This window comes from Patiria miniata, unplaced genomic scaffold (assembly GCF_015706575.1).
Source record: "Patiria miniata isolate m_02_andy unplaced genomic scaffold, ASM1570657v1 HiC_scaffold_3, whole genome shotgun sequence".
In the NCBI taxonomy this organism is placed as follows: domain Eukaryota; kingdom Metazoa; phylum Echinodermata; class Asteroidea; order Valvatida; family Asterinidae; genus Patiria; species Patiria miniata.
The window spans coordinates 40,720,953-40,733,328 of record NW_024037069.1 but is presented as its reverse complement, the minus strand read 5'-3'; the positions used below and the strand labels follow the sequence as shown (position 1 = coordinate 40,733,328).

The 12,376-nt window shown below is 43.3% G+C and overlaps 1 protein-coding gene across 1 annotated transcript in view; it reads left to right on the top strand.

The window, feature by feature from the left end:
- LOC119736822 overlaps nucleotides 1-10,670 on the top strand; it is a 13,295-nt gene extending 2,625 nt beyond the window's left edge. Inside the window, exons 4-5 of the mRNA XM_038210832.1 lie at nucleotides 7,879-8,333; nucleotides 8,486-10,670. Coding sequence (XP_038066760.1) covers nucleotides 7,879-8,333; nucleotides 8,486-10,670 — 2,640 coding nt within the window. The remainder of the gene's footprint in view (nucleotides 1-7,878; nucleotides 8,334-8,485) is intronic.
- The last annotated feature ends 1,706 nt before the right edge of the window (nucleotides 10,671-12,376 follow it).

Genomic DNA, 12,376 nt, shown 5'->3' with positions numbered 1-12,376 from the left:
CCTAACCCTAACCCTACCCTAACCCTAACCTAACCCTAACCTAACCCTAACCCTAACCCTAACCCTAACCCTAACCCTAACCCTAACCCTAACCCTAACCCTAACCCTAACCCTAACCCTAACCCTAACCCTAACCCTAACCCTAACCCTAACCCTAACCCTAACCCTAACCCTAACCCTAACCCTAACCCTAACCCTAACCCTAACCCTAACCCTAACCCTAACCCTAACCCTAACCCTAACCCTAACCCTAACCCTAACCCTAACCCTAACCCTAACCCTAACCCTAACCCTAACCCTAACCCTAACCCTAACCCTAACCCTAACCCTAACCCTAACCCTAACCCTAACCCTAACCCTAACCCTAACCCTAACCCTAACCCTAACCCTAACCCTAACCCTAACCCTAACCCTAACCCTAACCCTAACCCTAACCCTAACCCTAACCCTAACCCTAACCCTAACCCTAACCCTAACCCTAACCCTAACCCTAACCCTAACCCTAACCCTAACCCTAACCCTAACCCTAACCCTAACCCTAACCCTAACCCTAACCCTAACCCTAACCCTAACCCTAACCCTAACCCTAACCCTAACCCTAACCCTAACCCTAACCCTAACCCTAACCCTAACCCTAACCCTAACCCTAACCCTAACCCTAACCCTAACCCTAACCCTAACCCTAACCCTAACCCTAACCCTAACCCTAACCCTAACCCCTAACCCTAACCCTAACCCTAACCCTAACCCTAACCCTAACCCTAACCCTAACCCCTAACCCTAACCCTAACCCTAACCCCCTAACCCTAACCCTAACCCTACATCAAACCCTATTTCTAATGTTTTTCTTTGTTCTTAGGGTTCTTATGTTTTTCTTTGTTATTAGGGTTTGGGTTAGTTTTTCTTTGTTTTATGAATTTTTTATGTTTTTCCTGATATTTTTGAATATCTGATGTTTTTCCTGATATTTTTGAATTTCTTATGTTTTTCTTTATTTTGGGTGTCGGAAATAGAGGGATTTGGCATAGGTATAGGGCTAGCTGTCGGAAATAGACGGATATTACATAAGGGTAGGGCTAGGGTGTCGGAAATAGAGGGATTTGGCATGGGGATGGGGCTAGCTGTCGCAAATAGACGGATATTACAAAGGGGTAGGGCTAGGGTGTCGGAAATAGAGGGATTAGCTATAGGGGTAGGGTTATACACTGTGATGTAGGGTAAAATCGCCCGAAATATTGTTAAACCGTCTCGAATAGGGTAAATACGGTCGAATCAGGGTTAAAGGGGTTAGGGTAGTCTTTTCACGGTCCAATAACACTATCATAGGGTCAAATAGGGTCAAAAACTGGGTATCCGTGCCTAGGTACGGTCCTGCAGACCGCCCAAAACGAATAACTCGGGACCAGGGTGCCAACTCGTCCCTAATGCTCTAATACATCCCAAATACTGGCGTGCATCCAGTACTTCCATTGATATGTGTACAAAGTTGAATTGCCATAGGATTTGTGCACAAGCCCTTGCCCTATGCGTTAACGCATACACACACTTGAAAAAACGACGTACTAACCCATTCCCTTATATTTGACCCATATTGACTTATATGTTTTTTACACGTTTCAGACCATTTTAGAATTTCTTATGTTTTTCTTTATTTTGGGGTGTCGGAAATAGACAACTTTTGGCCATAACTCCTGACCCCAATGACCTATGACCTTGACCTTTGGGGTCAGAGGTCATGACCTCCCCCGAAAGATTTTGACCTAGTCACAATGTTATGCTCCCCAGGGGTCAAAGGTTATGACCTCTCAAAGTTTTTTTCCTATACTTTGTGCAGTAACCTTTGACCCCGTGACCTTTGACCCCTAGGGAGCATAACCTTGTGACCCCACCAACAGTTGCGGGGGGTCATGACCTTTGACCTCAGGGGTCACCGACCTTATACTCCGAGGTCGGCCTACAGAAGATCCCTAACCCTAACCCTAACCCCTAACCCTAACCTAACCCTAACCCTAACCCTAACCCCTAACCCTAACCCTAACCTAACCCTAACCCTAACCCTAACCCCTAACCCTAACCCTAACCCCTAACCCTAACCCTAACCCTAACCCCTAACCCCTAACCCTAACCCTAACCCTAACCCTAACCCCTAACCCTAACCCTAACCCTAACCCTACGGTCGTGTTACTTAACTCCATCGCGTCATCCCCCTCCTCTTTCGCCCCACCCACCCCATGTAAAGTTTTTATATATATACCCCTTTTTTTCATGTTCCCAAATCACTATTCGCCATTTTTTTACAATCAACACTAGCTTTCATTCTGCAACTGCGCATGCTTGGTGACACTGTAAATATTCATTACCTATTTCAATTTCAACTCCCACTTTCATCAACAAGTCCCTAGCTATTCTTACCCTTTTTAGGCTTATAACTCGACAACATCCGTCTTGTTAATACTGCGCTACAGTCGGCTCCCGTTATAACGAGGTCCGATGGACTTTCACAATACTGTCGTTATAGCCGGAACCTCGCTAAAACCGGAGCGCAGTTTTCCCCATTCGTTGTGCACAAGGTACGGTGCGTGCGTGTTTTAATCGTGTTACGCACGTCCGAAGACATGAAAAGAAGGTCATTTGTTGGTATGTACGTCTGTTAATAATGTATATTAAATATTTAACTGATGGTGATGAATAAATGAAATAAAAAAAATACCTTTGAGGGAACATTGTTCAATATTTGAGGACCTGAATCCGGAGGAAAAGGCATCATCGCTGAGAAGAATCAGGCAAGTAGGTCACTCGCACAAATCGTGCCGAGTGACATTTTGCTTTCATTTTGCATTTGCTGGAATCGGGCAAGAGAGGGCGCCAATACCTGCATTACTTCCGGGTTTTAATGACTCCTGATCCTTAGATGCCTTTTGGTTGTTGACTTTGTGGAACAGTTGGGTATTATTGTTTCTGAAGGGATTCTTTGAAATTGTAATTATTTTGGTTAACTATAGCGCACATTCGTGCCAAGTGACATTTTGCTTTCGTTTTGCATTTGCTGGAATCGGGCAAGAGAGGGCGCTAATATTACTTCCGGGTTTAAGTGTCTCCATGTGTAATTTCGCAGCAATTAGTGATTATTGTTTGTCGGGAGGGATTCTTTTAAGATAATAATAATAAATAAACAAAAGTAATAATTTTGGATTAAAATTTGTTCAATGTATATGTGGTGGGGCGTTTGAAGATCTTGGAAACCTGTTTTCATTGGGATTGTTTTTTAGGCGGGGCCGGAGGGGTTCTTAATTTGTTTAAGATTTTTATTTTTCGGGGGTGGGAACCACGGTATGTTTTAAACTTTGTTTTTTGAAGACAGACTGAATTATCTCTTTTTGGAAGTTGTGGTGGCTCTGAAAAGAGCCGTTTGTTTTGTGATTTGCTGTGTTCTTTACTTCGTATTTTTTTTTATAGCCACAAGCCAACAATAGGGAGCAATTACGCACCCGATGTTCGGGCGGTAGTACTAAAGGCTATTCCTTACAATGTTAACACTTAACTCCTGAGCGCCCCCTATTGTTAGTTTGTAATAATATAGAAACGTGGTACCGCAGTCGTAAGCAAACTTCAAACCTGGTCACGCTAAGGGACTTTTTATATGAAATTTGGCCAAAAATGACTTCTTCAAACTATGCAGAAATACTGTTAAAGGTGCGAGAAACATCAATCAGCATTCAAACACCCAATATTTTAAAGATTTTGGCCAAAATCATCAATTTTTGGTGAAACAAAATATTATTTTAGACTGTTTTTATCGCAAACTTTTGTCAAAATATCCTTTTTAAAAGCTGATCTGTCCTGAAATCGAATCGGAATGTGTTCTAGGGTCTTTAAGGCATCTTACCAGCAAATTTCAAGCGATTTCATTTTTTGACCAAAATTGAAAAAAACACAACGGGTTAGCCTTACTTTTTTTATGAAATTTGGCCAAAAAATGACTTCTTTTTCAAACTATGCAGAAATACCTTTAAATGTGAGAGGAGCATCAATCAGCATTCAAACACCCAATATTTTAAAGATTTTGGCCAAAATCATCAATTTTTGGTGAAAAAAAAAATATTTTAGACTGTTTTGCCGCAAACTTTGTCAAACTATCCTGTTTAAAAGCTGATCTGTCCGGATATCGAATCGGAATGTGTTCTAGGGTCCTTTAGGCATCTTTCCAGCTAATTTCGAGCAATTTCATTTTTTGGCCAAAATTGAAAAATACACAAGGGGTTAGCCTTACTTTTTTATGAAATTTGGCCAAAAAATGACTTCTTTTTCAAACTATGCAGAAATACCTTTAAATGTGAGAGGAGCATCAATCAGCATTCAAACACCCAATATTTTAAAGATTTTGGCCAAAATCATCAATTTTTGGTGAAAAAAAAAATATTTTAGATACCGCAATCTTTTGTCAAAATATCCTGTTTAAAAGCTGATCTGTCCGGATATCGAATCGGAATGTGTTCTAGGGTCCTTTAGGCATCTTTCCAGCTAATTTTGAGCAATTTCATTTTTTGGCCAAGATTGAAAAATACACAAGGGGTTAGCCTTACTTTTTATTACTTTTTTATGAAATTTGGCCAAAAAATGACTTTTCTTCAAATTATGCAGAAATACTTTTTAAGATAATTTTTTAAAGATTTTTAAGGTTGGAGATCCAACCGCACCTGCCTTCAACAAGACCACTGATTATCAGCTGTGTTTATCGACCACCAGACAATGAGGCATTCTTCGAGGATTTTCCAGCTATTCTTGATGATGTCACGAATATGTATAACTCAAGAACTCCACCGGAAATGACCTGCTTGGGCGCTTTTAATACTGATCATTTGCCTTCAAGTTCAAGTCATTGGACAAAATTGAAACAACAATTCGATACTTATTAACTGAATCAATTAATTACCTGTCCGACAAGAATAACACTGCAAAGTTCTACTTGTATAGATCATGTCTGGACCAATCAACCATCTATGTACACTAATTCAGGAACAAAAGAGGTTAATCTTAGCAACCATTTATTGATTGATTGATGCTGTTCAAAAGTCTGTGAAAATTTCCACAGGTCATAAATATATTCGTGCTCGGTCATTTCGAAATTTTAAGGAAGAAGCTTTTAATCATGATCTTAAACATCAACCATGGGATATACTGGAATTATTTATAGAACCAAATACAGCATGGAATATTTTTAAGGAGATATGCTAATGAGTGTTTGTGATATTTATAGCCCAGTGAAAAGTCTCAGAGTTTGCACAAACAAAGCAAAATGAATCAATGGCAATTATTTGGAACTCGGACGAAAATATATGAGGGCCAAAAATCTTGCTAACATATCCAACAATGATGAGCTTTATGGAACAGCAAAGGTTCTTCGAAATAGATTGAATAATCTGGGTGTTAACTTATGAGACAGTACTACAACAAAATTATTTATGACAATAACGGAAATACTAAAACAAATTGTGGACCACTCTGAAAAGCCTGCTTCCGAGTAAGAAATCAACTCATACTTACACCGACACCGAAGAAAAAGAAAAGAATCATGACGTTGCAAATTTCTTTAATGACCATTTTGCTGTGGGCCAAATTCAGGACAGCCAGTTTGACACTATTTTAGAAATAGATACAGAATTAAATGAGAACAACGCGATTAAAGATCAACAAAACTTTAAATTTTGCCCAGTTTCTACTGGCGAAGTATTGAATCTTCTTAGGAAAAAACCTGCTGGGAAAGCCTTTGGTATGGATGGGATTAACGGCTGGTTTTTTTTTTTTATCTGGCGCTTATGTTCCTGCCAAACCACTTGCTGTAATATTTCAATAAAGTTTGCAGAGTGGTATTGTTCCCGATGAATGGAAATTGTACAAAGTTACTACTATCCACAAAGGTGGTGTAATTCATGACCTTAATCAATATAGGCACCTATTTCATTTATATCAACTGATATAAAAAAAAATTGAGCGTATTGTTCATAATCAGTTTCTCATTTTCTTACAGTAAATGACTGCTTAGCACAGGAACAGTCGGGCTTCAGACCTCTTCATTTCAAACAAAGAGCACTCCTTGATGTCTCAGACTTTTTACTCAAGCAGATGGACGGTGGTAAATTTATTGGAGCAGTGTTTTTAGAACTTCGTAAAGCTTTTGACACTGTCAATTACACAATTTGTCTTAACAAATTACACAATATAGGCGTAAGAGGTCTGGAGCTCGACTGGTTCCGGTCTTACCTTTATGGAAGGACACAGGTAAACAAAATTGGGAATGTCTTATCGAACAAATCGAATGCTATCAATTTTGGAGTCCAACAAGGAACTATCCTGGGCCCATTATTATTTTCTAACTTTATTAATGATATCACGTCAGTGACTGAATACCACCAAGTCAAAAAGCATATTGATTGATTTAGCCTAAAAACTTGCCAGATGTGAACATTCCAATGTTAATATTTTTGTAAATGACAATTGCCTGGAACAAGTAACCACTTAAAATTATCTCGGTGTTCACGTTGATTGTAAAATGAAATGGATGGAACAGATTGACCATGCAGCATCTTCTGTCTCTAGGTATTTTGAATAGACTTAAAATGTTTGGCCTACACAAACCCTTAACCTTATTGTAAAAAGCCGTATTTTACCTCAGTTTGATTATTGTGATTTTAAATGGAGTAGTGCTTCCTAAACCTTGATACAACGGCTTGATGTACTTTTGAATAGAGCAGGAAGGACAATTCTTAAGGTCCCATCTAGAACATCAGCATCAGCTGTTGGAAAACTCTACATGAAAGAAGAGACATTCATATTAATACTCGTGTACTAAAGTTTTCGAGTTTGAAAGTGCAGTTTAAAAATGCTCTTATTTAAACCAGTGTGTTAGTGGTTTACCACAGGGTGGTGTGATGCGTCTAGTGCAGTAGCGTAGTTGTAGTTAGTATTGCACACCCCGCTCTCTACCTTCAGCTGCTGCCGCTGGCTAGCCCCGTTTTGGGGCGAAAAGGGAGCCGAGTGCGTAAGTCTCCCCTGCCAGTACATAGCCTCTCCCTCACCAAGACTCCTACAGTGCCTCCTCGTGGCAACACATGGTAACTGGGCATCTTGCGACCCCAGGCTGAACTGTAGGGGGTCTCGGAGCAGCAGTGGGCCCCAGAGACATGGTGTGCAGGCCCACCGGCGTGTGGATACGCCCTGGCGCCATGTCAACCACTGCCCCAGCTATGGGTAAATAGCAGGGTAGATGGAGCTCTTCAGCCCCGTAAGGCAGTTCATCTTTTAAAAATCCAGAGCCGGAGTCCCGAAGGCAGTCTGATGTTGACTCAACACCCTACTGGCAACTCCTGCGGCGTCTCTGATCCCAAATTGTAATGGCCTCTGCCTTTCCTTTGGACCCATCACTGACGCGGAGAGGGGGGATCCGCTGAATGGGCTACAGCCTTTCCTCCATAGAAATCAGCCCAGGCCTGCGCCCTGGAGAGGACACTCCAGCCTCGCCACATGGTGTGGATAAAACACGGGAAGTAATAGTCTACCAGTAATAAGTCTAACTCAATTGGCGTAGAGTAAGGCGCTAGGGGTTGCTTCCGACGGTGGGAGAGATCATCGCGTCTCAATGGACAGCTGCAGCTACCGCCCGCCTTAAGCTGGGCAGCCCCCAGCCAGTTAGGTGCTGTCCCGCCACAGTTCGCCTGCCTCACTGGGTGCGTGGGGCTCAGGGTTTTAACTAGCCTGACAAGCGGACTGTAAAACCCATGTACCAGACAACAAAAAAAGAAAACCAAGTAAAAAGCCGGCACTCAAGATTGGGTGCTGGAATGTACGGACAATGACCATTGGACTGACTGAAACCTGCAGGAGATCAGTGACTCGCGCAAGACAGCGGTGATCAACAATGAGCTACTGAGACTGCAGGTCGACATTGCTGCAGTTCAAGAAACTCGCCTATTGGGCTCAGGCACCCTGCGCGAGAGGGATTTTACTTTCTTCTGGCAGGGAAAGGGGCCAGAGGAGATCAGAGAGCATGGTGTCGGCTTCGCTGTCCGAAGCACACTTATAGGGATGACCGAACCATGCGAGAGAGGAACAGAGAGAATTCTCACACTACGCTTACATACAACTGATGGACCAGTCAACCTCGTTAGTGCCTACGCTCCTACCCTCTACTCCTCGCAAGAAGCCAAGGATGAGTTTTACGACCAGTTGCAGACTGTTATACAGGGGATCCCCAGTCGGGAACTACTGCTGCTGCTCGGCGACGTCAATGCCAGAGTGGGTGCTGATCGTGACTCCTGGCCCACCTGCTTGGGAAGGCACGGAATTGGGAAAATAAACAAGAACGGGCAACGTCTACTGGAGCTGTGTACATTGCACAACATTTTTTTCAGACCAAGCCACAACACAAGGTATCTTGGAGACATCCCAGATCTAAACACTGGCACCAACTGGACCTAATCATTACCAGGCGAGACCATCTGAGGAACGTGCTCACCACCCGTTCCTATCAGAGCGCCGATTGCGACACTGATCATTCCCTTGTGTGCTGCAAGATCAGGCTCCAGCCAAAGAAGATGCACCAAGCCAAACCTCTTGGCAAACCACGCATAGACGTCATCAAGACCTCACATCCAAAGAGGGTGGAATCCTTCACCAAGAGTCCGGAAGAAGCTCTCTTCACAGACCCCCCAGAGGGAGACGCTCAACAGAGATGGAGCCAGTTGAGGCAAATCATCTATAACAGCGCTTTACAAGCCTTCGGGAAGAAGCAAAAGAAGACTCAAGACTGGTTTGAAGCCAATTCCAGTGAGCTCAACCCCGTCATTGAAGAAAAACATGCTGCACTACTAGAACACAAACGCAACCCCAGCCAAGCAACACAGCAAGCTCTGAAGTCAGCTCGAAGCAAAGTTCAGAAAAGAGCCAGAAGATGTGCCAATGACTATTGGTTGCAGCTCTGTAAAGATATTCAGACATCAGCTGACACCGGCAACATCCGAGGGGTCTATGATGGGATAAAGAGAGCCATGGGACCCACACAAACCAAGGTGGCGCCTCTTAAATCCTCAACAGGTGAAGTCATCAAGGATAAAGCCAAGCAAATGGACAGATGGGTTGAGCATTACTCGGAGCTGTACTCCAGAGAAAACATCGTCTCCGATGATGCCTTTGATGCCATTGACAGCTTGCCTTGCATGATGGAGCTGGACGTGCCGCCCACGGTGATGGAGTTGAGAAAAGCAATAGACAACCTGCCCACTGGAAAGGCTCCTGGACTTGATGGCATTCCACCTGAGGCCATCAAGTGTGCGAAAGGAGTCTTGCTGAGCCACCTGTTTGAATTACTCTGCCAGTGCTGGACGGAGGGACAAGTACCTCAGGATATGAGAGATAGCAACATCGTCACCCTCTACAAGAATAAAGGGGACAGGAGTGATTGTAATAATTACAGGGGCATCTCTCTACTGAATATCGTCGGCAAGGTCTATGCACGTGTCATCCTGAACAGATTGCAAAAACTGGCCGACAGAGTCTATCCCGAGTCTCAGTGTGGCTTCAGGTCAAGGCGCTCAACGATAGACATGGTCTTCTCCCTACGCCAGCTACAGGAGAGGTGCAGAGAGCAGAGACAGCCACTGTACATTGCCTTCATTGACCTCACAAAGGCCTTCGACCTTGTGAGTCGCGATGGCCTGTTCCGGATCCTAGCCAAGATCGGATGCCCACCCAAGCTACTCAGTGTGATACAGGCGTTCCACACTGACATGAAAGGTGTCGTGCAGTTCGACGGCGCTTCCTCAAAGGCTTTCAGCATATGCAATGGCGTTAAGCAGGGGTGTGTGCTTGCTCCAACCCTGTTTGGCATCTTCTTTGCTGTCATGCTGAAGCATGCCTTTGGCTCATCTACAGAGGGCGTGTACCTCCACACTCGATCGGATGGGAGGCTGTTCAACCTCTCCCGGCTCAAAGCGAAGACCAAAGTTCGTAAAGCGGTTATCAGGGATATGCTCTTTGCAGACGATGCAGCTTTAGCCACCCATACAGAGCAGCAGCTACAAAGTCTCATGGACAGTTTCTCATGCGCCTGCCTGGACTTCGGCATGAACATCAGCATAAAAAAGACTGAAGTGTTGGGCCAGGGCGTTGAACAGCCACCGGTCATCTCAGCCAATAACAGCAAGCTGGAGGTTGTGCACGAATTCACCTATCTAGGCTCAACAGTGTCAGACGACCTCTCCCTGGACATTGAGATAAATAGGCGCATTGGACGAGCGGCCTCTACCTTTGCCAGGCTTACCGAAAGGGTCTGGGAAAACGGCAAGTTGACCATCCACACCAAGACAGCCGTCTACAGAACCTGCGTTCTCAGTACCCTCCTTTATGGCAGTGAGTCCTGGGCCCTATACTCAAGACAGGAAAAGAGGCTCAACACATTCCATCTGCGAAATCTGCGGCGCATTCTTGGCATCAAGTGGTCCGACCATGTGACGAACACTGAGGTCCTTGCCCAGGCTGGCATTCAGAGCCTGGTCACCCTTCTCCAACAACGCAGACTCCGCTGGCTTGGACATGTCTACCGCATGCCAGAAGGGAGGATCCCAAAGGTCCTGCTGTATGGTGAACTGGCTAGTGGCAAAATATCTATTTCGTAAAAACCTTGTGGAGACGTATTCATCTATAGAAACTGCCCTGTGGAGACGTATACAATCTTTTGTTCCCTATTGTACACACGTCTCCAGAAGGTACGGTGTATCAGATTCATGGAACAAAGGAATGTCTCCACAAGGATACAAATTACAGTATGCGTGTTTTTCAGTGTTTATCAGGCAATGTTCCTAATTATCTCAGCGAAGTTTTTGCTCCAGTCAGTGAACTACATTGTCATCGAACTAGGAGTAGCACTGTTGGTAATGTGGCTCTTCCACACCCTAGAACAGAAAATGGAAGAACTTTTAACTTCAGGGGTCCCAGGCTTGGAATAACTTACCGCAACATTTAAAATCTCCGCAATCAACAAGTCTTAATCACTTCGTCAGTCAACTCAAACAGCTCACTTAAAAAAAAAAAATTAAAAAAGCGGGGGAAAAAAGAAAAAATCCAGGGGTGGGGGATGTCATCTTGCAGTGATGTTTTGTATTGTATTGTAAATGTCTGTTTATCATCTGTGTGATTCATATTTTATTTCAGTTTATTTAAATGAATTTGTTAACATTCTTACACTGTACTCTTAATATTTTAATTGTATTTTAATTGTAGTTTTGTGTGAGCCGGGATCCATGGGAGATCAGTGAGTTGTTTTCACTGAATAGATTTCCCAGGATAAATAAGAAATAAATAAATAAATAATATTACTTTTACGGTTGCACCATAATGCAACCGAGTTTCCCGTTTCTTTTCATGAGATTTGTTACACGGTAGGCCTACAGCCGTAAATTTAATCCCATTGCAACATCGTATTATCATATCATTGTACACAGGCAAGGACCCAGAGGAGGAGGGGGGTGGGTTGGGGGTTCAAACCCAAAAAAAATTCTACAAATAAAATCTGCCTGTGCACAAAATTCGGCAGAGCCAGCTGGGTTACGTGGTATTTGTGCCGTAATAGTGTTACTATTGATCGTCGGAGTTGAACCGCGCTCCCATTGAAAGTATGAGTCCCTCCCCCCTCCCCCCCCCCCCCCACCCTCACCACCCATTGATTTTACGGAGGCCAAGTGACCGAAGAACAAAAAATCTGTCTACATTTCAGCATTTATTTGCTGATTAACTCCCCCCCCCCCGGAAAAAACTCCTGAATCCGCCCTGGTATAACAATGCAACTTGACTGCGCGTCTATGACTGGAAATGTCCTTTTGTGAAATGTTGTCCGTGTCTTCAAAACGGTACGTAGATTGAAACATGGAGTCGCCTGATCTTATTATATTATACAGTATTGCACTTACAGTCTAATATTAAAATATTAATTATAATAAAAAGAATGAAATTGTATAGTTTTTAGCATACATGCTTGCAACGGACAGCAGAAAGCAACGCACAGCAGATTTTTTTGCAGAGTACTCAAGTTGTTTGCATCAGACTTTGGGCGGAAAACATCGAAAGCTTTATAGTGACTTGTCAGGCCAAACAGATTGAAAGGCGGGTGTTCATCATTAGCTTCAGAAATCATTAATATGATATTATAATGGTAAATAATTAATTAACTTTTGCCTTCAGTAACTTGTCTCGGATTTTACAGATTCAAGATTAAAATTGGAACATACGCCAAAACAATTGTGGAACACAAAGGGTTTAGTATTCCAACAGGCCCAGACTGAATCATGTAAAACCACATTCTTTTGCATCCTCAACAATTTGAAGT